This window comes from Bos taurus, chromosome 8 (assembly GCF_002263795.3).
Source record: "Bos taurus isolate L1 Dominette 01449 registration number 42190680 breed Hereford chromosome 8, ARS-UCD2.0, whole genome shotgun sequence".
In the NCBI taxonomy this organism is placed as follows: Eukaryota; Metazoa; Chordata; class Mammalia; order Artiodactyla; family Bovidae; genus Bos; species Bos taurus.
In genome coordinates, this window is record NC_037335.1 from 77188761 (window position 1) to 77216650 (window position 27890).

Here is a 27890-nt window from a genome sequence, read left to right on the forward strand (position 1 = left end):
CCTGGGTTTGATTCCTGAGTTGGGAAGACCCCCTGGAGGAGGGCATGGCAACCCACTCCAGTATTCTTGCCTGGAGAATCCCATGGAAAGAGGAGCCTGGCAGGGTACAGTATGTGGGGTCACAAAGAGTTGGACATGACTGAATGACTAACCACATTAGACAAAAGTGGTGGTGAAGCTGAGAAATGAGAGTCCTACAATATAGATAATCAAATTCAAGTAAACTTTAAAAAAATATATGTGGCAAATTCTATTTAATGAAACAATTCATTCCATATTTAAGAAATGTTTAAAAAATCTTTATTCAATGAATTTCAATATAGTTACTCTGGAAAAAAAAAAGATATCCTAAATTGAAAATCATTATGTTAATCAACAAAAAGTTTTAAAATATCTGTCAAGATTGATTTCTATAAGAGTGGCAGCATTCAATACAGCAAAGACCCTACTCTCTCTCATATCAAATGATTATGGTACACAGAAAATTACTATACCATGAAAAAAGATACCGATTGAATGGATGAAATATTATCACTAAAGATCATTATAAGACATGATTAATTTTAAGAAATCTGAGATTTAAAGAAAGCATTAAATTTTCTTCATTATTTCTCTCATGTATCTATAGAAAGGGAAAATATAGTCAAAATTAAACAAGCAAACAAAGGATAAAATTAGGAATACAGGGTGATATATCAGGAAAAGATTTTAAGAGAGTCTGGCTAATCAATTTTCTTGTTGCTGTAACCTCTACCACTTTCTCTTAATATCAAAGCAGAATTGTATAAATAATTATGGTACAAAAATGCAAGGAATTTCTTAGGATCAGTTTACACTATGGGTCAATAATATATGCAACGTGTATGATGAAATGGAATTCCTTTCATATCTTCCCTGTGATCACGGGCATAGTCCCATAAGTAATAATCCAAAAGAATGGAATTGATCTCTCCAGTAGTTTTTTCACCCTTTTTTTCAATAAGCTCCAGAAGACAATCCCGGATCAGCTCGACACACCAAACTGAGCACCCTCTGATTTCTACCTCTTGCCTATTCCCATAAAAGAGCATTTCTCCTGCAAGGAAGAAAAAGAAAAATAAGCACTAATAGTCAATGAAATAAAATGTATTCAAAACTTTACTGTAGGACAAAATGCAGTAAACAGTACTCATTTTCAAATTGTAAATCTCAGACTTTATTTATTTTTGGTAATTTAAACCATGTCTAAACTCGCATTAATTCAAAATTGCAAGTTAAGTTCCACATGGACAGGGATTGTGTCTGATTTGATTGTCTCAATATTCATAGGACCTAGCATGATCCCTTGTATATACTAGCTCCCCAATAAATATCTGCTAATTGAATATGGGTGAGCCATACATTTGAAAATATGACAGCAAGATTATTAAATTATTTAAAAGAGAGGATTTAAAATTTGGGTTTGATGTTGGAGAAAAAAAATTACTGCAAAATTTGGAGGACTCCCAGGGGGCCAAATAAAGAGCACCTCCCTTACCCTTGAGAACTTAATGTTGTCTTGTGGACACTCCAGATACATCAAGAAAAACCTAGGAGATCAAAGTTCTTAGCTTGAGCAAGGAAAACCATGCTTGTTCTTCAGAGTCAGGATCCTTCTGTCAGCTCGGCCTGAATACAGAGCCACTAGATCCTACAGGTATTCAGTGCTTATCTCCAGAGTATATCTGATCCTACAAGGTGGACACTGGCAGTGCTTTGCCAGGGAGACTAGAATTGGGCTTAGCAACTCAACTGTCGTTAAAGATGAGGCAGACAGAGTAAGTGGATGCAGCAGCTGGATGCAAAATGCTGCCCCGTCAAGGTAGACCCCAAAGTTTGAGCATTTTTCTTCTCTTGGAAATCAGAAAATTGAATTTCATGTGAAATCTAATTGTCAAGTGTTGATAACTAATTAAAAATTGCTTAAAACACTGTTCAAGCCAAACAAAACACATCTGCAAGCTATATTTGGCCTCAGGCCACCAATCGGTACTCTTGCACAGAGCTTCGCAGTAGCTGAGAAGCCCTGTGATCCACTGAGACCTAGAGGAAATGCCCTACCCACACTGGTTCCATTCTGTCCCTTGGGATCTTAAATAGTGTTACTTGTGTCCCTTCCATATCTCTATCTCTGATCCTTGGGGCAAGTGGAAGAACAGACACTGACTCAGCATTTGAGTTAAGCCTTTTTGGATGTGTAGGATTTGAACTGAATAGAAGAAAATTTGGGTGAGGGAAACCAGGCAAGAAAGTGTTTATAAAGATAGGAATGTGTATTGCATATACCCTCCCCTCAAAAAAATCAACTGATTATGGCTGTATGTAGAAGAAGCCCTGACTGCTAAAGGTTGTCCCTTTAAAGGTATTCAACAATTAATGATCCCAGACATGAGTATTATGACATAGAACAGCTTGCTATTTTTCAAATGAGGAAATGAGCAAAATGGATTGCCCAAGGCTACATAAAAATGTGGTAGAAGCAACCATAGGAATAATGGTACCTTTATATGCTGTGTCATTCTTATTTTGGGTGATTGAAATCTATTTCACAGGAGAAAATTACTCATCATAAAAACAACTTCTTTTAAAAATAAAGAAAAAAGTAGCTGAAAATATTGCCCCTAAAAGAGAAATTAACATGAAAATTGTACAATATAATTATTTTCCTTATGCAAAGGGATATTTAAAAAGCGAAAAGTTACTTTTCATACAAACACAATCATCTATACTTATGGCAAATAAATCAGCCTAGAAAAGTCAGTGACTTGTGCAAGATAAACCAGCAGCAGACCTTGGAGCCTCCTCACTCAAAATCCAGTACATATTTATCTGTCAGCCCACTTTTTATTTCACAGTGTAGTGTGCTCTTAAGCTTAATTAATAACACTCTGAATACAAACCTGAACTGTCTTAGTGTTGCACACCTTCATGTGACATAAATGTAGGTGTCATTTTAATGTAAGTCTCTGAAATGATGATGTCCAGATAGTGTGATTTCCAGCAATAACCATATTCCACGGTGTAAAAAACAAAAACCAATTTTCTCTATAATTTAATTGCCCTTGCATTCTTTACATGTGCTTTTAACAATAATAGTGTTTTGTTTTTTTTTTAAGGGAAGACCTTTTGTGAAAGATATGACAAAGACTGAACAATTCACAGTATAACAAAAAATGTCTTAATTAAGCTAGCAAACCTTTGAGAAGCTTCTCCAGTAGTTCATTGGAGTATTTCAGGGCTCCCAGGTAAACGAGAACCTGAGGTAATCTATAGTCGGCAAACATGGTGATACTGGAGATGTCCTTAAAGCAGCCATCTCCTTTCCCCTCTAATACACTCCACGTATCTGCCACCAGGATTTGGGCCCTTTTGTAAAAAGAAATTCTTTTCCCCTGATGAATGAAGAGAATATGAATGTTACCTGGGTATCTGAAAGCCTTATGTATGCTATTAAAAAAAGGTACACATCGAAAACATTTTTTCAAGGGTAAATAATCTTACTCTTTGGTAAGAATTTATAGACCTTTTATAGAAAAAAAGGGAGTCTATAGATACTAAATTATCACTCCAGGTTTATTTCCTTTATTTTTCAAAACACATAAAATACAATTCATGTCATCATGGTACTACTTAGTTCTTTTTCAATGACATTACTTTATATACATACATATTTCTGTGCCACTATAATTTATCTGCTTACTATGTTTAAGGGCTAGATTAGCATGGACTGTAGAAAAATATAATTACAATCTACTCCTAGTCTTAATACCAAGGCTAATGACCTCAAATCATCTTTTACAACTGTGAGTCTGCTAACTGTGAAAAAGTATCACTGGCTCCCAAAACACATTCTCACCACCTTGGAGAATGTTTAAATAAGTAAATGACATAAAGAAGTAAATAAAAAATGAAATTAAATTCTTCAAGGATAGACTCCATATAAAAATTCTTTAAGATGATAATATAGATTCCTTTATTTATTAAAAAAAAACTCTATTAAAACTACTTCTTTTAAAAATATTGCTATACTATCCTAATGAGAAATAACTTAATATTGTTTAACCTTAAAGAATACCCCCTGCAATCAATCCAGATGTACTTTTTCTAAGTAAACTAAGTTTTCCATTTTTCTTTAACTAAATTTTCTAAAGCCACCACTAAGAAACTGAGTATTTTGTTTTTTAGGGCAAATACCTATACTCATTTTTTGGTGTAAAGTCTGTAAATTACATTGAGTGATGGGGGAAGAAATTACCACTAAGAAATATTTCTATATCATCTGGGAATAATCTATATTCCCAAACCTACCAAAATATGACAACCTGGAAATTGTTCCTTTATGGATGCTGGACTTTTAGATGGTAACTAGATTTCTAATTCAAGTAAACTTTATTGAATAGCAAGCATAAAACTTAATTCACAAAATAAAACTGTTCCAAAAAGAAGTATTCATCATAATATATATTATAATAGAAGCTATTGTCTCCTATTTTTAACAAGATTCATAGAGCAAGGGCGTCCCAGGCGGCACTAGTGGTAAAGAACCCTCCTGCGAATTCAGGAGACATAAGAGATATGGGTTCAATCCCTGGCTTGGGAAGATCCCCTGGAGGAGAGCACGATGTCTGGAGATTCCCATGGACAGAGAAGCCTGGCAGGCTTCAGTCTATAGGGTTGCAAAGAGTTGGACATGACTGAAACACCTTAACATGCATACATGCATAGAGCAAACAGGAAAAATCTAGGAGCCAGACTTATATAACAAAATCAGTGCCAGCATCTAACAAAACACAAATTGTCACATCATGAGCACTGTTTCCATGGTAGCCAACTAGGATATCATGAAGGTTAGATTATAAAACCCTAAAATGAAAACAAAAACAAATTCAAGTGAAGAATCTAAAAATAAATTCAAATCACCTATAAAGCATTTTTTAAGAAGCTGATATGGTTTTTAGTAGTCAAATAATTTTAGTAACCAAATCTACATCTCTAAAATATTAACTGCTATCACTGAAAATACCAGTAAATTCTCTAGTAACAATTCCCTATATGTTCCATAGGGCTTCCCTGGTGGCTCAGATGGTAAAGAATCCTCCTGCAAGGCGGGAGACCTGGGTTCAATCCCTGGGTTGGGAAGATCCCCGGGAGGAGGGCATGGCAACCTACCCCAGTATTCTTGCCTGGGAAATCCCATGGACAGAGGAGCCTGGTGGGCCACAGCCCATGGGGTCACAAAGAGTCAGACATGACTGAGCAACTAAGTACATAACACATATGTACCATAATGCTTTGCATTAAAGCTTTGCTTTGCAAATAAAATATTTTCAAAATAGTACCTTTATAAAATAATAATCAATGTAAAACACTATAACCATGAGTTGATTTTCTGCAACAAACTTATCATGAACAAATGAAAGGTCAAGAATTACAAATGCTTAATCATAACGTAACATGTTATCAGTTATGCTTAGTCACCCAGTCCTATCTGACTCTTTGCAACCCCACGGGCTGTTGCCAACCAGGCTCCTCTGTCCATGAGGATTCTCCAAGCAAGAATACTGGAGTGGGTTGCCATGCTCTCCTCCAGGGGATCTTCCCAACCCAGGGATCAAAGCCAGGTTTCCCGAATTGCAGGCTGATTCTGAACCACCAGGGGAGAAAAGCTCAAGCTTTTCATGTATATTTATCAGTATGTTAGCATAAAGGAAGTTGATTTGTTAATTAGGGCTTTTATATAGTTACTGAATGGGCTTCCCTGATGGCTCAGTGATAAAGAATCCACCTGCCAACACTGGAGATGCAGGTTTATTAATCCCTGGATTGGAAGTTGCCCTGGAGAAGGAAATGGCAAACCACTCCAGTATTCCTGCCTGGAAAATCCCATGGACAGAGGAGCCTGGCGGGCTACAGTCACTGGGGTTGAAAAAGACTCGGACATGACTTAGCAACTAAACAACAATAGTTACTGAATATTCTAAATCAGAGTCACTTTAAGAGCTTTAAAAAATAAAGTTCTTTTACCCAGTGATCAGAATCTTTGATGGTGGTGCTTTGGAAATGTATCTGAATTCTGAAGTCTCCTGATTCTGGGGCACAGCCAGGTTGAGAAATCACTCATCTAAACTGTTGCATTTAGACAAATTCTCTAACTTCACTAACTTGTTCACAATGTCTAAAAACGAATGATAATCTCAGTAAATAAGTGTAACATTAAAAACAATTATAACTATTTTTAGTAACTTGCTGAAGATTAAAAAATACAGCAATTGATACTACTACAATATTATGAAGGAGTAGGGAAAAGGACACTCAAATATGCTACTGCTGATCCTCTTTGTTATTGTTTTCCTGGAGAAGTGTAACCATTTTTATGTATTATAAGTCTGAAAATCCTGGCCACACTCTAACTCAGTAATCCCATTACGGGGAATTCATTCTAAGGAAATAACTACGGGTGTTAAACTGCTGTGCAATATTGCTTATTTTTACATAAAACTGGAAACAATAAGATATAAAATTTAATTTAAAAATAAAACTATATATCACAATTATTGTGGTAAAATAGTTTGGGCAAATAATTATGGTAATGTACATCAATACAGTGGAGTACTATGAAGCCATTAAGAAGAGTAGCATGGAAAAAAGTTGTGCTGTGAAAGAATTTTTACTGACATAGATGCTCATAATATATTAAATTTTAAAACAGTTTATATAGCATATTTCTTCCCAGCTTATATATATATCTATAGTCTCTATACATATATATACATATAGTCACACACAGAAAAAGACCAAATTGTGAACAATGGTTACCTCTTGGCAGAATAAAGACCACTTCTCTGTACTATCCAAATTCTGTAATTAATTTGTTTTACTTTTGCAATTAGAAAAAAAAATTTAAATATGTATAGAAAGGACTTCCCTGGTGGTACAGTGGATAAGAATATACCTGCCAATTCAAGGGACATGGGTTCGATCCCTGGCCTGGAAGATTTCACATGCCTCAGAGCAACTGAGCGCATGTGCCACAACTACGGAGCCCGAGCTCTACGGCCCATGAGCCACAACTACGGAGCCCAAAGTGCGGCAACTACTGAAGCCCACACACCTAGAACCTGTGCTCTGCAACAAGAGATGCCACCACAACGAGAAGCCCTGCACTACAACTGGAGATAGCCCCTGCTTGCCACAACTAGAGAAAAGCCCGAGCACAGCAACAAAGACCCAGTGCAGCCAATAAATAATCAACTAAATTTTTAAAAATACATTTGATTTTATCACTTTCTGAATTCAGCAGCAGTGCCAAAAGTTCATCAGAATTCCTTTAGACTTGGAATTGAGCAAAGTGCTTTAATTATTTGTTTATCTTTTAAATGAATATGCAGAATCACAGATGTAGAAAACAAACTTATGGTTACCAGGGGTGGAAAATTGGGCGGGGGGGGAGATCATTTGGAAGATTGGGATTGACATATACACACTACTATATATAAAGTAGATAACTAATAAGACCTACTGTACAGCACAGAGAACTCTACTCAATATTCTGCAATGGGAAAAGAATCTAAAAAAGAGTGGACAAAAAAATAAATAAATAATAAAGAGTAGACATATGTATAACTGATTCGCTTTGGTGAATTATTTATGTCACCAGAAACTAACACAACATTGTAAATCAACTATACTCCATAAAAAATTTTAAAAATAAATAAATATGCAAAGGTAACTTAAAATTAACTAATCAAAGGATTGAGTCCTCACTATACACTCAGTGTTATGTGAGGAGTCACAGGGATTCAAGAAATATAGTGCCTTGGGGTAACAATAATCATAATCTTATGAAAATATAAATGAAAAATGAAAAAATGTAGTAATACTTCTTTAAGTGAAAGTGAAAGTGAAGTCGCTCAGTCGTGTCCGCTCAGTCGTGTCTGACTCTGCGACCCCATGGACTGTAGCCTATCAGGCTCCTCCATCCATGGGATTTTCCAGGCAAGAGTGCTGGAATGGATTGCCATTTCCTTCTCCAGGGGATCTTCCCAACCCAGGAATCAAAGCCAGGTCTCCTGCATTGCAGGCAGATGCTTTACAGTCTGAGCCACCAGGGAAGCTTCTTTAAGAAAGTACTAAAATATTTAAATTTGATTTTTGTTACATTTTGGGGAATTTTCTGTAAGAATGTATTTTAGAAATGAGTACTGATGGGAAATGGCTCAGGTACTAATTTTCATTTTAAAATGTATCAGTCGCAGACTTCCCTGGCAGTCCAGTGGTTAAGACTATGAGTTTCAAATACAGGGGGCACAGGTTCAATATCTGGTAGGGGACTAAAAGCCTACATGCCGCATGGTGTGGCCAAAAAGGAAAAAAAAAAAAAATGTGTTATCAGCCTTAAAAATTAATCTATATCCTGGTACAGTTTCTAACTGAACTTCTCAGCATATATAACAAATGAAAAGAAAGCACTCTGCTATAAATAAAAGAGAATTTCAGCAAACGCTTACTAACTCAATCTTATCTACCAAAAAAATTCACTCCTTTCTCTCACAGAAACAAAAATTCAGGACAACTTGAAAGTAAACAACTACCTGATGTCCTGAATTCATTCCATCCTAGTAAGGGAGTAAGCAAGTGAAATCGCTCAGTTGTGTCCGCCTCTTTGAGACCCCATGAACTACACACTCCATGGAATTCTCCAGGCCAGAATACTGGAATGGATAGCCTTTCCCTTCTCCAGGGGATCTTCCCAACCCAGGAATCGAACCCAAGTCTCCCGCATTGCAGGCAGATTCTTCACCAACTTAGCCACCATCCTAAAGTCATGTTAAATTTAATCTTAGCCCTTCTTCTACAACAACCACGTTGATTCTGGAATACACAGATTCCAAGCAACATGAATGACAGTTTGATTTCTTTTATACACTGTTTAATATATTTAAATGGCCAGTATGAAATAAGGAACTTGATCTAAATTTCCTGAAAAACAAGGTTGAAATGACATACTTTGAAGACTAAGATAAAGCTCATAGGAACCTCTGCATTAATAAAATGGTTCCTCAGAAGAGAATGAAGTTCAACAGTGGCCTAGGGTCTCTTCCCTAGGAACTGCCTGTGTCCCATCCGTACTACTCTCCACAGGCACACTTAACTGGTCATAATCCATGCCAGGTCAATCAGTCCTTGTCCAGGAGTTTTAGAACTGGAAGCAAGAGAGTTCCTCCCTCTCTCCCTGGTGGCTAAAGTGATAAAATGGGGAACTCTTTTCCTACTATAGAGTATTGAGTAGAGTTACAGACTAGGCTATCACAGAGCACTGAGTAGAGTTCTCTGTGCTATACAGTAGGTCCTATCAGTTATCTACTTTTCTACTTCATGGAGAAAGTTGGTCTGCAGTAAGAGAAAAATGGAGTCAACAGAAACAAAGAAGAGAGGACTGAATCCCCATGGCTTTGAGTCCCTGATCCTGGATATTTATCTCCAAATCTTGTTTTGTGTCTGTCACTTGCAATTAAAAGAATCTTAACATAATCAGGCATCTTTCACTTTACAGTAGAACTGAAAAGCTAGCTATTTCTTGACTAAATGACCTAAGATATTGTACATTAGCTAACCTTTCTATTTTTGAGACTTTGGTTCCAAGTCTACAAATAGGACTATAATGCTCCTTGTCCTTAGCCCTACAGAATTGTTCTGTGGATCAAATGAGTGTGCATGCAAATACCTTGTAAATCATAAAGAGAGATTTGAACAATACTACCATTTTAGTTGTTGTGATTACAAAAGGGTAGCTTTAAAATTCCAAGTTGACATAAGTACTTATTAACTTAGTCAAGAGATTTATATATATGGTCCCTCTTGTTACTTTTAATTCTATTCAACAGTTAAAATACACAGTGATAATGAATTCTAAAAGAATTATACAAAAATAAAATCCAGGTGTATACTAGGAGAGTATACAAAATGTTCACCATTTAAAAAGTATGCCTACTTAAATTTTTTTGTGAAGAAGTGAAGTGAAGTCACTCAGTCATGTCTGACTCTTTGCGACCCCATGGACTGTAGCCTACCAGGCTTCTCCGTCCATGGGATTCTCCAGGCAAGAATACTGGAGTGGGTTGCCATTTCCTTCTCCAAGAGATCTTCGCAACCCAGGGACTGAACCTGGGTCTCCTGCATTGTAGGCAGACGCTTTACCGTCTGAGCCACCAGGGAAGTCTTTGTACCACGGAGTAAATGATACTGTTAAACTACCCTGTGCATGAAAAAGGAAATACATAGTATATATACATTAGAACTCAACATCAAATTTTTTTAAGAGAAAATTTAGTATACATTCTGATTCTTATCCAATGAAGTAAAGTTTTTGAAGTACTAAAAGGACCTCACTATCCCTAAGTGACATCATGTTAAGTCTAGCGTTTTCTTAGGTTTGAAACATTGTAAAGGACAAAAGAATAAAGGAAATACACTGATTAGAAAACATTAAGAGAAGTAATGTCTTTGAAAAACTGCTTAACAATTTTGTTACTGTTCCTTGGTTCCATTAGGAAAAAATTCCAGAATTTAAATTTTTATTCTCGAAAGGAGTTCTGAAAGTAAAAGAGATATCTATGGGAAGATAATTAAGAACTCTAAAATCTCTAGAAGGGGAGCAACTCACCTCAAACTGAGTCACATCTCTGTAAGAAGGAAAGTTTTCAACTACCAGGTGCAATAACTTCTGAGCACTTTTATCACTTTTTTGGACACAATTAAGAAAAGAGCCTCCAAACTTCTCAAGCAGAATTTTCCCGGTTTCATTGAGAATCCGATGCCTCTCTTCTATCAAAGGCATGGGGACATCTGTGTCAGACCGGAGTATATGCCGAACCTCATCAAGGGTCACTGTTGCATAGTAGGAAGCACTAGTTATTGGGATCCCTTAGGAAGAAAAGCACATGCAGAGGAACAATGTCATACTTTTATATTCATTAGGCCCTTGCTTTTACAACATACAATTAAAATGAAACCACTTAAGTATTACAGGAATGAATTAAAAGTAGATGAATAATTAAAAATCAGGAACAGATCCCTCATTCTGTATTTGCTCGTCTGTACTTCCTCAATCACTTCTAACAATTGTAATATTACACCAAATGTATTTTGACTGTGTAGAGTGTGGGATAATATTTGTCCCTTTGCTCCTCAGATATCATCAGAGTGGCGTTCCTAAGAAAACCGACTTTCAGTCTTAGCTGCGACAGTGCTAAGTATTAAAATCAGAATCACTTCACACTGAAGAAAGATTTTATGCCAGCTTCTTCTCGTACTTTTAAGCAGAGGTACCGGCAATAAATTCATCTTATCAATACATTATTCCATGTCCCAGCCCACTCTGTGGGACCCTCCCAGTAAAATGAAATCTCAACGCCACTGGGTCTGACCGGGAGTAGAGGTACCAACCTTCGTCCAGAGCTCTGTTGACCGCGGCGCACAGGGACCAGTACCCACTGTACGTCTTCCCCCCGAACCCCACCTGACATTTATACTCGTCACTCTCCGACCAGAAGGAGAAGTTGAGCGTGTCTGTCACGAACACCCAGTTAACGGCGGCCTCGTCAGTGCCCCTAGGGTTCAGCTCGTGAATCGCCTTCCAGCCCCCAATGCGCAGCTCGGGCCCCGTGGCCTTGGCCAGCAGCAGCTCGGCCACCCTCCGCACGCCTCCGTCATCAATGAACACATCTCGACTGTTCTCGGCAATGAATTTTGCAGACTCCCTGGGAGTCAGAAGCCCATCCATCCCGCACTTCTGTGGAACAGGAACCGACACTTTTGCCCGCGGGCTGGCCAAACGCCCTTTCCTCTCTAGCAGGGACAAAGGCCAGGGTCCCCTACGACTTTCCCTCCCTTGCCACCGCGGGATCGTTGCCCTAACAGGCTCCCGCCCTCTCAGAGAGGATAAGAGAACCGACGGTCCCCAAACCCCTACGGCCCCGCGAGCACCACTGGGGCACAGCGAAAACCAGCCCGAGGCTGCAGGCACTTCCGGGAGGGGGGCTCCGCCCACTCGGGCCCGGGCGCGCGCCCAGACCCGTTTCCGGTTCTGAAGGTCCGGAAACCGCTTCCGAGAGTCGGTCGCGCGCCTACTGTGAGTTGCCCAACCTAAGACCTGAGGACTTAGCTGATTTGCCCGTGCGCCCACCCTCCCCCGGGCAGGTGGGCCTGCGAGAACGCTGTGGCCCGAGTTTCAGCTACTCCAACCGGTGTATTGTGTTGCTCTCACTCGGCTCTCGCGCCTCTCCTGCCTACTGAGGGCGAAGTCTGGGCAGGACACCGTTGGCGACACGCTGCAGCCAAGTTCCTGGGACTCGAGGAACTTTATGGCCGTGGGTCATCGTGTCGGGGACCGAGCCACCCCAAGACTGCGACACGGGTTGGCGGTCCCCCCAACCCCTATCCCCCAGGCAGTCCTCTTCATTTTGCTGTATTCCTGGCCCCTTTGGTGGCTCAGACGGTAAAGGATCCGTCAGCAGTGCGGGAGACCTGGGTTCGATCTCCGGGTTGAGATTCCCTGGAGAAGGAAATGGCAACCCACTCCAATAGTCTTGCCTGGAGAATCCCCATGGACGGAGAAGCCTGGTAGGCTACAGTCCATGGGGTTGCAGAGTCGGGCAGGACTGAGCAAATAAGCACACCAGGCCCATTGGGAGATTTAGGACTGGTTGGAATGTTTGGAGAAGTGAATGAGGAAACATCCATTTAAATTGTTAAATTAATATTGTGTGTCTGGATTTGTGCTTAAATACTGAAATACTGAATCCCAGTTAGTCTTGGGCCATGTCAAAAGCAGCAACTGTAATCCCCGTTTTTGCAAGAGAAACTGAGTGGTTCAGTGCTTAGTCCCTGTTCACAGCAGTGGTCTAGGCTGAGATGAGATCTCCAAGTCAAAGGCACTTTCTGTGAACCAAGCTTAGCAATGCCAACTATCCTGGTCAGGTAGGGACTATGTCAGTGGCTCTAATCAACTGAGGAGACATTATTAGAAGATATACGTATCCCCTCACAACCCCAAACTTTAAAAACAAAACAAAAACAAAAACAAAAAAAACACAAACTTTCTAGTAGGATGAGGAATGAATTTTAGAAGTCAATGACCCAAATTTGCCTAGTGATGAAATTTTAGAAACAAAGCAAATATTTTTTTTCTCCTTTAGAGACTTTTATTTCCATGGATGATATTACATGTTCACATCTTTGAAAATCAACTATTAAAAACAATCATCAGTAGTCATCTCTAGTTATGAATTTGGGGAGGATTTGGAACTTTACATCTGACAACTGTGCCCCTAGAAAAGCAGAACATCTTCATCCCTCTTCTCCATTTGGATGAGAAAAAGGAGCTTTTAAGAACTTCACTACGAAAAAAAAAAAAAAGAACTTCACTACGATTTGCTGCTGCTGCTAAGTCGCTTCAGTCGTGTCCGACTCTGTGCGATCCCATAGACGGCAGCCCACCAGGCTCCCCCGTCCCTGGGATTCTCCAGGCAAGAACACTGGAGTGGGTTGCCATTTCCTTCTTCAATGCATGAAAGTGAAAAAGGAAAGTGAAGTCGCTCAGTCGTGCCCAACTCTTAGTGACCCAATGGACGGCAGCCCACCAGACTCCTCCGTCCATGGGATTTTCCAGGCAAGAGTACGGGAGTGGGCTGCCATTGCCTTCTCTGATGATTTGCTCTCCTTGAAAAAGTAACTAATACAGTAACACAGTTATTGAATAAATGTCGACCTGTTGACTATCCCAGCAGTTCTAAGTCTTGGGAGTCAAAGAAGTTGATTAGTACAGAGTTCCCTGGTGGTCTAGTAGTTAGGAGTTGGCACTTTCACTGCCGTTGTCCCAGCTGCAATCCCTTGTGGGGAACTAAACATCCTGCAAGCCATGTGGCCAAAAGAAAAAAAAAGTTGATTGATTAGCAAGAAGTTCTAGCAATCTACAAAAGAATCCAAGAGGTTAAATAATTTAGGCTATTTTCTGAGGCTTGTTGACAGAAAAATCAACAACGTGAATTCTACTATGTTCAGGCTATTGAGTTAGACACAGGAGTAGTATAAACAGAAGTAAAACATTATTTCTTCTCTCAAGGAACTTGTTGAGATAAAGTATAAACTTTGCATGTGTAGGGTGGAGTTTTTTTTTTTTTTAAGTATGTTTGCAAGATGCTGGGAGTACAAAAAGTGAGTTCTTTACCTACTCAACATCCTTGCCTTCCTTTGTCAGAATTTCTTCCCAACAGGATTTTGATGTTCAGAAATCCCTCTCTCATTCACAGTTGATGTAGCACAGCATTCTCAGCTCCAGAGGTCTGGACTGGTCTAAGGGTAATATTACCCTCTTGCCAGAGATTGGATTAGGATCATGCATGTTCCCCAGTTCACCTCGGTGAGTTGCAAGAATAGGTTTGAAGGCTGCTTCCAGAAAAACTTTTCCAGGAGAACTTTGAGAAGTGATTGACAATTCTTCTGGACATAGTTATTATTGGATGTGAGGCTTGAAATTGCTACAGTTCTTTTAAAAATAATTAATCTTTGGCTGTGCTGGGTCTTTGTTGCTTTGTGAAGCTTTCTCTGGTTGTGGCAAGCAGGGGACTACTCTCTAATTGAGATGCACGGGCTTCTCATTGCAGTGGCTTCTTTTGTTGCCAGATCTCAAGCTCTAGAGCACAGGGTCAATAGTTGTGGTGAGCAGGCTTAGTTTCTCCGCAGCACATGGAATCTTCCTGCATTAGGGATCAAACCCATGTCTCCTGCATTGGCAGGTGGATTCTTTACCACTGAGCCATCAGGGAAGCCCCCACTACAGTCCTTTTGATGGTAACTGGAACAGAAGTCTACATATAGGGGAAGTCAAAAGAACGGCAGAGAGAGAAATGAAACTGGAATCATGGGATTATGTCTACTCTTAAGTTTGTCTTACTTCTAGATCTCCAATTATCTGAGTTAATAAACTTCTTTATCAGTTCAGTTCAATTCAGTTCAGCCGCTCAGTCGTGTCCGACTCTTTGCGACCCCATGAATCACAGCACGCCAGGCCTCCCTGTCCATCACCAACTCCTGGAGTTCACTCAGACTCACGTCCATCGAGTCAGTGATGCCATCCAGCCATCTCATCCTCTGTCATCCCCTTCTCCTCCTGCCCCCAATCCCTCCCAGCATCAGAGTCTTTTCCAATGAGTCGACTCTTTGCATGAGGTGGCCAAGCTGGAGTTTCAGCTTTCACATCATTCCTTCCAAAGAACACCCAGGGATGATCTCCTCTAGAATGGACTGGTTGGATCTCCTTGCAGTCCAAGGGACTCTCAAGAGTCTTCTCCAACACCACAGTTCAAAAGCATCAATTCTTCAGCGCTCAGCCTTCTTCACAGTCCAACTCTCACATCCATACATGACCACAGGAAAAACCATAGCCTTGACTAAATGGACCTTTGTTGGCAAAGTAACGTCTCTGCTTTTGAATATGCTATCTAGGTTGGTCATAACTTTCCTTTCAAGGAGTAAGCATCTTTTAATTTCATGGCTGCAATCACCATCTGCAGTGATTTTGGAGCCCAAAAAATAAAGTCTGACACTGTTTCCACCGTTTCCCCATCTATTTCCCATGAAGTGGTGGGACCGGATGCCATGACCTTTGTTTTCTGAATGTTGAGCTTTAAGCCAACTTTTTCACTCTCCACTTTCACTTTGATCAAGAGGCTTTTTAGTTCCTCTTCACTTTCTGTCATAAGGGTGGTGTCATCTGCATATCTGAGGTTATTGATATTTCTCCCGGCAGTCTTGATTCCAGCTTGTGCTTCTTCCAGTCCAGCGTTTCTCATGATGTACTCTGCATATAAGTTGAATAAGCAGGGTGACAATATACAGCCTTTTCCTGTTTGGAACCAGTCTGTTGTTCCATGTCCAGTTCTAACTGTTGCTTCCTGACCTGCATACAGATTTCTCAAGAGGCAGGTCAAGTGGTCTGGTATTCCCATCTCTTTCAGAATTTTCCACAGTTTATTGTGGTTCATACAGTCAAAGACTTTGGCATAGTCAATAAAGCAGAAATAGATGTTTTTCGGGAACTCTTGCTTTTTCCATGATCCAGCGGATGTTGGCAATTTGATCTCTGGTTCCTCTGCCTTTTCTAAAACCAGCTTGAACATCAGGAAGTTCACAGTTCACATATTGCTGAAGCCTGGCTTGGAGAATTTTGAGGACCACTTTGCTAGCATGTGAGATGAGTGCAATTGTGCGGTAGTTTGAGCATTCTTTGGCATTGCTTTTCTTTGGGATTGGAATGAAAACTGACCTTTTCCAGTCCTGTGGCCACTGCTGAGTTTTCCAAATTTGCTGGCATATTGAGTGCAGCACTTTCACGACGTCATCTTTCAGGATTTGAAATAGCTCAACTGGAATTCCATCACCTCCACTAGCTTTGTTCGTAGAGATGCTTTCTAAGGCCCACTTGACTTCACATTCCAGGATGTCTGGCTCTAGGTCAGTGATCACATCATCGTAATTATCTGGGTCATGAAGATCTTTTTGTACAGTTCTTCTTTATAGTTAAAGACATTTTGAGTTAGGTTTTCTATTATTTTCTATGAAAGCATCCTAGCTTACACAGGTAGCAGATCCTATCTGATATCTTATGATTTAGTGGGAAAAGTAGACAATCAAATGTCTGGGTAGAGTTATACGTGAGCAACAGAAACCAGACTCCAGTGACTAAATGAAAAAGAGATTGTTATTATCATACAGTAAGAACCACAGAAGTAGACACTCCAAGGCTGGTGCAGCTATTTGAGAATGTCAGCAAGGAACTAGGCTCCTCTTTTTCTATCATTAGTATGTGGCTTTATAGTTGTAAGATGGCTCTAAAGGGCCAAGGAAACATACCAAGTGAGTATGTTTCTTTTGAAAACCTTTACCAGAAGCTCTATCCCTTAGGCATAGGCTTTTGAAGAGAAGATCAGAGAGGGAGGCATGATCAGTGATGTTGTGTCCCTATCAATTTTCCCCTTCCTGACCAGTAATCAAGTTTGATTATTCCAATTATCAGTGAACCGTCAGTCTGAATAGCTGAATTAAATTTCAGGCATTGGCAACAATCATTGCTACATCTTCTATTTTCTATCATGATTGATTATGACAGATACTTAAAGAAAATGAGTTAAAATGCATTCTTGAGCATAAGTTGCAAAAGTTGGCTGGAGCAATGGATGGACAATAGACTAGATGGGAGTAGTGGACAATGGCTAGATAGGAGTAGTTTCTGATATATGCAGAAGGAGAAAAACAAAGAAGTAAAATGGATTTTGTGAAGGTAGGATATCTGTTGTTTTCATTTCTCATGACTCTCCCAAAGTGATCAATAGACTAAAGCCCCAAGAAGACAACAGAAAAGAGATATAGTTCACTACTGTGTAATTTTCCAGTTCAGTTTTTCCTTGATTTATCCATATATCGCATTTAAAATTGACTGCATGCGTGAGTGCTAAGTTGCTTCAGTCGTGTCCAATTCTTCGACACTATACACTGTAGCCTGCCAAGTTCCCCTGTCTACAGGATTCTCCAGGTAAGAACACTGAAATGGCTTGCCATTCTCTCCTCCAGGGGATCTTCCTGACCCAGGAATAGAACCCCCATCTCTTACATCTCCTGCATTGGCAGGTGGGTTTTTTATTTTTTATTTTTTTACCACTGGCACCATCTGGGAAGCCCCTTAAAATTGACTACTTTCTTAAAATTCACTCTCAACTTCTAGGGCATTGTGAAAGTGTAAGTGAAATTCTCTCAGTCATGTCTGACTCTTTGTGACCCCCATGGACTGATGGAATTCTCCAGGCCAGTATACTGGAGAGGGTAGCCGTTCCCTTCTCCAGGGGTCTTCCCAACCAGGGATCAGACCTAGGTCTCCTGCATTACAGGGAATTATCCTAGTTTTCTTAGAAAAGAAAAGAAAAGACTCTTCTCTTCCTACTCTATTCTTATTGTATGTAAAATATCCCACCTCCAGGCTTGGATTAGGGACAGAATGGACTCCTTCTGATGAAAACTCTTGAGGATAACTATCATTTCCATTATAGAGCATTAACATTCTTACTATTGTTCAAAACCAATTAGAATTTTTTTGAACCATAGTTTACTTTTAGCTAGTGAAATATTAATATTTCCTACTTTGGAGGAAGAAGTAAGTATTATAAACAAAACAAAACAAAACAACAACTCAGTTCAGAGCTTCCAGATTGGTGAGATTCAGGGAAAGTAACAGGATGGGAAAGCACAAGCCTTCTACATCCCTTCCTACATACCTTGCCCTATCCATCTCTTGTGTCTGGCTGTTCCCGTGTTGTATCCTTTTACAGTAAACTGATAGTCTATAATTACTTTCCTTGCTGTGTACAGATTACACAACAAAGTTCTGGAATAAGCTAGACAGTCCTTGAGAAGTTTGCTGAGTTCCAGTGATGTTCCTTTAGCAGATTCCAAGCAAGACTTAAATGTCATTGAAGAAGTGATTTGAATGATATTAGAGATCATCAGTTCCTGCCTGTCTGCCAAATTCTCTTCACCACCATCCAGACTTGGTGTATGCACTGCTTTGCACATGCGGTCTCTTTGAACAATATTGAACTCACCACACTTCATTTCAGGATATAACACAAAATATTGGTCTGGTAATCACCGTTAGCTCAAGGTTGCTACAAGCTGGAGCTGAGCTGTCAGTGGAATGGAGTCTGGAAATCATCAAGAAAGGGGTTGTTGCACTGCTCAAAGACAAGCTAAAGAAGTTTCCAGAACTGATATTCAAATATGTGGAAGTAGGGGGGAGAAATTGAATGAAGGCAGCCAGAAGTTATGAACTTCCAGTTATAAGTACTATTTTAATGTACAACATGCCAAATATAATTAACATTGCTGGATGTTATATATGAAAGTTGTTAACAGAGTAAATCCTAAGAGTTCTCATTATAAGAAAAACACATTTCCTTTCTTTAATTTTGTACCTATATGAAGTAATGGATGTTCAACTGAACTTATGATCATCACTTCACAATAAAATTAATGTATGTAAATCAAATCATTATGCTGTACACCTTAAACTTATACAGTGCTGCATGTCAATTATATCTCAATAAAACTGGAAGAAACTAAACAACCAAAAAAAAGACACCGAAATATTCGGGAGAGACTCTGAGGAACAGAAGTAGACAGATTGGTGTATTTTTTAGTAAAGTATTGCAGTAAGCCAGGCTTTCTTCCTGCAGATCCTCGCTGACACCGTCCCCGATTCAAATTCCCTGGATCCACCGGGGCTGGACCCCGGCAAAGGATCACACAATTGTGTTTGCAATGCATACTTTGATTTGGAGAATTGGTGCCAGTTGGCAGTAGATCACTTAGATAGTAGTGGGGGAAAAAACGGTGTGGGCAGAGAGGAGATTCACAACGCTAACATATGTGAAAAATCTGCTTTTAAAAAGTGCAAAAATAAATAGATACGAAAGAAAACTATGGTGACAGAACCTGAGGCAGGGATTAAGTGCTAATGTTTTATCTATGAGGTGTAGTCTGAGGGCACTGACAGTGAAGGAGAGGGAAAGAGGAAGTTTGGTTGGCAAGTGATGTGTGCTGGCTACTGCTTTGTGGGGAGCCTGGAACAGACGCAACTTTGAAACAGTCTACACCACACTGGACAAACTACTCAAAGATACTGTCTCTCAGAGAGGTTTGTGGAGGGAGAAAGGGAGGAAATTCTCCTCTTTCTCTCTTTTTTTGATGTTTTATGATTTTAATGTTCTTTACCTTTCAACATAAACTTCTGATTGTGTCGATTGTGTCTAAACAATAGGGGAAAAGACTCTTCAGGAAAGATCTTCCAAAATTCACCGTATCCCTCTCTTCAAATACTATAAAGAGAACGTTCAAGTGAACAAAGGATACAAGAGTTTAACAGAGAGTTTTAGTTCAATGGCTTAACTAAAAAAGAGCCAACCAACCAACCTTCTTTTCTACTCTTTCAAAGGAAAACAAAAGTGAACCTGAGAACTTCTAAATCTTTTTTGGGGGGGGGTTTGGTATCCAAATATTTCTTTAAAAGGAAGGGAAGGTGGAAGGGGAGAGGGCCACCACTGTTGCTAAGATTACTATAACCCAAGAAGTCAAGGATTCTATCAAATTCTAAAAATCTCTAAATGTATTACCGAGAACCACATTATTGGAAATATAAATGCATAGGGATATAAACTATTTGGTAGTAAAAAGACTTTGCTATATAAACATGTAGGATGTCACTTTAATCTCTTGATGAGAATTACAGTACAGAGAACAATCTCCAGTTTGCCCTTTAGTCTGGAATTCCTGAACACTTAGCATGCCGTTGGTGTTGCCCTGAACTAACAGCTTTGGAACCCAGAAGACCCCACTGCTGTCATTTTGTAAAGGATCACGAATCACGCTCCTAGAAGACACCATTCACCCCACCCCCACGCTTTGTGTTTGTGTGCCTCTAGATACAAATAACTGTAATTTGCATAATTAAGTCCACAATCAAGTCTGAATACTGAGATCTAGCTAGAAAAAGTAGCAGCAAAGGCAACCTAAGCTAGTTTGTTAGAAAAGCAAGAGGAAGATTTCTCAAACACTTCAGTTCAAGTGGGGAATACCTGGTGACTCAGTGATAAAGAATCTGCCCGCAATGCAGGAGATGTGGGTTTGATCCCTGGGTCGGCAAGATCCCCTGGAGGAGGAAATGGCAACCCAACCCACTCCAGTATTCTTGGCCTGGGAAATCCCTCAGATAGAGGAGCCTGGTGCACTATGGTCCATGAGGTTGCAAAGAGCTGGACACGATTGAAGCAACTGATGACATGCATGCAAGTCCCACCAGCTGTGGATGTTTTGCTGTTGTTCCTTGAAAAAGAAGAATCTCTATCTTCCTGACCCAGAGACAGAACGTTTCTCTTCTCCATTGTCAAGCGGATTCTTTACTACTGAGCCACATGGGAAGCCATAATAAACATGTCCATTCAAGAAAAATGCCATGTTTGTTAAGGTTTTTTGGAGCAATTCCCAAGTTACTTTAAACTTTGTACGTTATTCAAGGACAGAGTGCATATTGGTTGGGATGTGTTCGTCACTGATACATCTCCAAAGAATATTTCATGGAGGCTACCAACTTCTGAACATCTTCTATCCTGCCATCATTATTCAAAGAAGCCATGATACCTCCCACAGACCCATGCCCTTTCAAGGAAATTATAGTGAATTCAAGAGCTTTATCAAGAAATCTTTTATTCTAAAGCGGCATCTCCATTGGCATTGCCAATGCAGAGTGAAATATTCATCTTGCTTCTATTCTGGGTTTCACTAGATATACATAGAATCCTTCAGAATTATCAATAATATGATAAATCATTTGAGATTTGATGGAACTAAGCTTCATGGCTGCTTCACCACTATTATTCTTTTTTTTTTTTTGAGGGGGTGACTTACTTGACCAGAGATCAAACCTGCACCCCTGTAGTGGAAACATCGGAGAAGGCAATGGCACCCCACTCCAGTACTCTTGCCTGGAAAATCCCATGGATGGAGGAACCTGGTGGGCTGCAGTCCATGGGGTCGCTAAGAGTTGGACACGACTGAGCGACTTCACTTTCACTTTTCACTTTCATGGATTGGAGAAGGAAATGGCAACCCACTCCAGTGTTCTTGCCTGGAGAATCCCAGGGACGGGGGAGCCTGGTGGGCTGCCGTCTATGGGGTCACACAGAGTCAGACACGACTGAAGTGACTTAGCAGCAGTAGCAGCAGCAGTGGAAACATGGTGTCTTAACCACTGGGTCACCAGGGAAGTCCTTTGCCACTGTTATTCTTGATCTACTCCAAGACCAAGCTGATGCTGTAGAAACAAGGAAGGGAGTTGTGTTGAATAAAGTGTTGTTTCCGGCCTGCACTTTGTATTCCACAAGGGAAGGGCACTCTCTGAGGGCAAACCCTAGCAGGATATCTTGAAATATCACCATCGTGACCCCTACAGAGCCAGCATTCTTCTGGGCACCATCAAAAATCACACCAAACTTTTAAACATCAAACTGGTTTATATGGGAAATTTGAGGACATGTCAAAAAGCAGCCACTGCTCCTTTGACATCAGGAACAAAGCAAAATTCTGCTCTGGGCCTGGTCTCATTTGTGCAGTAATACATGCAGTGGTGACCTGATTGAGGTTCCAGGGTCTTGGATTCAGAATTTTCCTGTAACTTCTAAGTTTAGAATGGATAACATTCACAGTTCCCAAACTTCAAGGCTTCTGGGGCCTTAGGTGACCAAGCTTTTGCCATCGAATGGCTGGCACACCTCCCTACTTTCAGGTCAATCAAGCTTAAGGGGATAGCATGGAACTGGCTCATCCAACCCTCCTCTTTGCACAAAAATCATTGTCTGGAATGGCTAACAATTTCTGCACAAGATTCTATATGTTATTAATAATCTTAGCTAAAGCTGATAGGCTGTAGCTCATTTCAAGAACATGAATGCCAGCTCTTTGTGGCCTAATAATTCTTTCTATATCTCTAACAACACAGAGCTCAGTAGCTTGTTGCCCTGAGCTGAAATTGACCACCTACCTCCAGGTGTCTTCAGATAGTGGCATAGGTAGAGTTGGCCAGAGAGGATTTATCAGTGGGCAGTCAGTATCTCTCTTCTATTTCCTTTTGGCCAGAGGTTTCCCTGCTGGGCATGTTAAGAGTTGGACTATAAAGAAAGCTGAGCACCAAAAAATTGATGCTTTTGAACTGTGGTGTTGGAGAAGACTCTTGAGAGTCCCTTGGACTGCAAGGAGATCCAACCAGTCAATCTTAAAGGAAATCAGTCCTGAACATTCATTGGAAGGACTGATGCTGAAGCTGAAAACTCCAATACTTTGGCCACCTGATGCGAAGATCCAACTCATTTGAAAAGACCCTGATGCTGGGAAAGATTGAAGGCAGGAGAAGGGGACAATAGAGGATGAGATGCTTAGATGGCATCCCCGACGTGATGGACATGAGTTTGTGTAGGCTTCGGGAGTTGATGATGGACAAGGAAGCCTGGCATGCTGCAGTTCATGGGGCTGCAAAGAGTACATGACTGAGCAACTGAACTGAACTGCACTGAACTTCCCTGCTGGGAGTTAACTCCACTAGCATTTCAGATTGCATCATCCAGCGCTTCGGTGACTGTTAGGGAAGGCAGATCCACTGCCTGTGAGGTGTGGTATTTTATCAAAGTCTGAAAGTGAAAGAGAAAGCCAGAAACTTAGGGCACATTGATAGTTGCTCTGTATGTTCAGTGGCAGCCTTGAGATAAGGCCTGGCACTCTCCTAGAAAATGACTGATTTATGCCCAAAATGGCATCGCTGTGAAGGCCCAAGTGACACTGGTTGCAGTAGTGGCAGCTGAGGTGGAGCAGGAAGCTGTCACCCATACTTTGTGGCTCTCCTCCCTTGAAATTAGCAATGCTGCCTGTACAAGAAAAGCCCCTTAATGCAACAACATGGATGGACTTGGAGAAATTACGCTTAGTGGAATAAGCCAGACAGAGAAAGACAAATACTGTGTGATATCACTAACACATGGAATCTAAAAAATACAACAAACTAGCGAATATAATAAAACAGAAGTAGACTTATACAGCGCAAATCAGTGGTTAGGAGTGGGAAGAGGGAAACAGGGCAAGACTGGGGTAGTGGATTAAGAGGTACAAACTACTATGTGTAAAATAAATAGGCTACTGGGATATATACTATACACACAGAGAATATAGCAAATATTTTATAATTATATAGTATAACTAAAAATTGTAACTCACTATATTGTACACCTGCAACTTATATAATATTGTACCTCAACTATGTCTCAATAAAAAATTTAAAAGACTCTTCATTTGATGGGCTGCATATAATAGCAAGTGATCAGCTAATTAATTTAAGGAAAATTAATTTTTTAAAAAGTCACAAATGGGACTTCCCTGGTGATCAAGTGGCTAAGACTCTGCACTCCCAAGGCAGGGGGCCTGGGTTCAATACCTGGTCAGGGAACTAAATTCCCCAACTAAGAGTTCACATGACTCAACTAAAGATCCTATGTGCAGCAACTAAGATCTGGTGCAGCCGAATAAACAAATAAATATAAAAAAATAAAATGAGAAAGTTGTGAAAAATCTCTTGGGATGGAAGGGAAGGCTGGGGAACGAGATATGTAAACAGAAATCAGGCAGTTCTAGAATACTGAGAGCAGGAACCACCCAAGGTTTTACTGATGCTGCTGAAAAAATATGATAATTTTACCTTGTTTCCATTATTTTGTTCAAGGTACAAATTCCCAGGACAAAGTGCATTGTTGGGCAAGCCTGGGTCAAATGCCTACACTTTTGGGTGATAAGGCATCTCAAATGACCAAGATTTCTATCTCATGAAGTCTATACAACTGGGAGAGAAAAAGTCTAAAAAGAAACCTGGGTTCTATTAGAAAAGAAAAACTGATGCTGTATTATTTAATAAAATTCACCCTTATGGCTGTTCAGCATCAAAACCAATTTTATTCCCATATATATATATATACCTTCAACAATACTCCTGCCTAATAGAATGCAGCTATTCCTCATTAAGTAAAAAAAATTCTCACTCCTTCTTCAGGAGATAATTCAATGTCTCATGACTTACTGCATCAAAATCTATGTCAAGGATGTCTAAGTGAAATAAATTTTTGCTCTAGCTCCAGCTCAGCTGTCTTAGATCAAACCCCTAGAAGCAGAGCCCAACCCAGGGATTCTTGCACCAGGGATGTGCTGGGGAATTGCTCTCAGATAAACGGAGTGAGGGCAGCAGGATAAGGCAGGGAATCAGTCAAGCCATGATGTGGTCTCAGTCTGATTCCAGAGTTCTGAAGTCCAAACTGTACACAGATTTGGTGCCAGTTTGAAACACAGGTATGAATAAATGATCTCAATTAAAAAGGTCACATGATCTTACCGAATAAAGGCTCTAACCCAACTGGGGCCACCTCCACCTGGAACATATGTAGGTAAGGTAGTTTAGCTTGATCTCTTCTGCTTTTAAGAGATTTCTAGAGGTCTCAAATTCCCTTATACCCTCTTCCTTGGTAATTTTGAACTCCCATTGACTTTAGAAGAAACACATAAACTTGCCAAGCAAAAGTAGGTTGATCTCTTCCAGTTTAAAATGATCTAATTCAAGGTAGATAAGTATTCAGTTCAAGATCTGACCTTTAAGGCTGTTTGCACTAAAAGCTCTTGATCTCCACCTTTCTAAGACTTTTTGAGGTCTGACTGCAGAAGGTTTAGGTTTTCTGATAATGAAAGTGAAGGGCCTTGTCTCATGTCTTAATTTTGGCATCTCTTCTCCCTATGGTTACCACTGAATAACCAAACCTAGCGTAACTGGTGGTCTGGTTTCTCTAGCACTCAGCTCAGTGGTTTTCCTTGACCAGCTTGATCTCATTTGGCTTTCACTGGTATTGACAATCCTTTGAGATTCTGCTCTGTCTCCAACCAGTCCCCAGCTGAACTGTCTACCATATTGCTCCCACTATGCAGTAACTGTCCCCTTTCATCATGGTGGCCCTATGGAAAGCCCCGTAGCACTTAACTGGTGTTCCTCTTATGCCACATAGGAAGCAAAGGGAATTCTGAGATAACAAGAGAAATCTCAGGTTCTCTCTGCCAAACGTGATATGCCTTCATTCTGCTGTGCTTTACTAGTTTATGTGGTCATAGGAACACTTAGCAGGGTTCCAGACAGCAATCAGTCTTGTGTTTGGCTTCTTACTTAACCTATCTGAAATTTCTGCTCTCACTTGCCCTGCCCCATGCTGAACCCTAGGAAGGTCTTGGAGGGACCTAGCTGGCACTTTCTACTGTTTCTGCCAAATCTGCCTCATTACTATCAAAATCAGTTATCCTCCTTTGGTCTGAGAAGCGGGTATTATATGCTTTCCTTCCCTACTATATATACCCTTTCTTCTTTCTAGGTAAACAAGGTGGCCCTTCCTTTCCAATGAAGCCTGTCTTTAATGGTAGCAAGACTTCAGGGTAAAAAGGAGCAAAGGGGAAAATGGGGAATTTCCTGGTAGCCCAGTAGTTAGGACTCTGAGCTTCCACTGCATAAGCACACAGGTTTAGTCCCTTGTCAGGAACTAAGAGCCCGCCTGAATGCCTGCAAAAAAAAAGGCAGGGGGGAGGTGGATGGGGACAATTTTGAAAAGCGTGAGGTTTTGGTGACCAAACCTTTATTCCTAATTACAGGTTCCTGGGTTATAGGCCTGAGTTTGGGGAAGCAGGGAGAAATAGTGGGGAGAGCTATAGAGAGGGAGGTTAGGAAATTCTTACTGGTTTTGGACAAAGTGAGGTTGAGAATAGAAAGCTTTGAGGTCATAGGGTAGCTAGTGTATCTTTTTACCCCAACACTGTTGCTAGTGCATGTTGTTCAGTTAGCAAACAGGGAAGCCCAACCCCACAAAATGTTTGCATTTTACATTTTCCAATGTGTACTTGCACATCCTACCACCTTGATTCAGATTAGCTCCCCATTCTAAATATAGACAAACGTATACATGCCTGGGCTTTAATTTTTCAGGTATCCATTTCTCACAAGTCAAATAACTGAAATACCAAGGTCTGGCTTGGGTAAATGATGTTAACCTGTGTATACAATGCCCCATTTTTTTAATCTAAGAGGATTCCAGGGCGTAATTTTATTCAACACACTGTAATTCCTAGTTTGACATTTTAAGTAACATGCTTGTTAATGTATATACATTCATGTGCATGAACAGATGTTGGTTTCTGCCTCTTAAACACATACTATACAATGAACCTTCTTGCTCCATGTTTACTGGTTTAATTATTGGTCTCTCCAAAATAGCTTTGCTAACCACTGCCTCTTCAGGAGCTACAATGTACACCTCAGGAATTAAATACTTGATATATTAGTAAAATGATAGAAATTTATGGTTCACTTGAACTTGTTATGCAGATTCCTGGCACCTCTCTATAGAACAGGTGGTTCAGTAGAGCTCTATTGTGACCCAAAATTCTCACGTTTAACAAGCACTGTTGATTTTGATGGTGGTCCTAGAATAGTTTGACATTGCAGTATTGCTTCCTAAGGGTTCATTGCCTCCGTAACAAGTTAGGCTGGAACTTTCTTGGCAGTCCAGTGGTTAACACCACTCTGGGCTTTCACTGCAGGGGGTGTGGAGTTCAGATACCTTGTTGGGAACTACGATCCTGCAGTGTGTGGCAGAGCGCCCCCCCCCCCCAAAAAAAAAGTCGTAAGTTTCACTTCAAATTTGCTAACAATGGGCAAACTTTGATAAATAAAATACAGCATTTAAGGCTACTTTAATTTACACTCAACACATCAAGACTGAATTTCCTTTTATGTGGAACAGCAATTCCCTTCAGAGTACCAACAATATAAGGTGTTTTACATTTTAAGACAATCATTGATAGGGTTAAGAGAAAAACTTGATTTTCCTAAAAGATTCTGTGTATTCCAGTGGTTAGACAAGAGTAACTGCTGGTTCATTCAAAAATATTTAAAGTACTGTGCAAAGACAGACTCTGCAAACTATTAACATTTGAATAGCAGGTAAAATTTTTAAATTCCTTTTCTCACTTCTGAAAAAATTTTGGTGCAATCTGGTTTACAACATTGTTGTTAGCATATTGATAATTTACAAAATTAAGCCAAAACCACTTTTGAAACTACTTCAGTTTTAAAAGTTCAATCAGCCTATACAACTGGTTTCATGTTCCATTTCATTCAGTGCCTTTCAAGCTTGAAAATTTTCTCA

The 27890-nt window shown here is 40.1% G+C and overlaps 1 protein-coding gene and 1 pseudogene across 1 annotated transcript; both read right to left on the reverse strand.

The window, feature by feature from the left end:
- Positions 1 to 280: 280 nt before the first annotated feature.
- On the reverse strand, positions 281 to 12036 carry QNG1 (Q-nucleotide N-glycosylase 1). Its single transcript, NM_001076978.1, is given in 4 exon segments — positions 281 to 1075; positions 3215 to 3410; positions 10682 to 10941; positions 11464 to 12036. Coding segments are annotated over 4 exon segments (1026 nt in total). The 5' UTR covers positions 11801 to 12036; the 3' UTR covers positions 281 to 842.
- A 9448-nt stretch (positions 12037 to 21484) lies between these two features.
- On the reverse strand, positions 21485 to 23499 carry LOC784620 (phosphoserine aminotransferase-like; annotated as a pseudogene).
- Positions 23500 to 27890: the final 4391 nt, after the last annotated feature.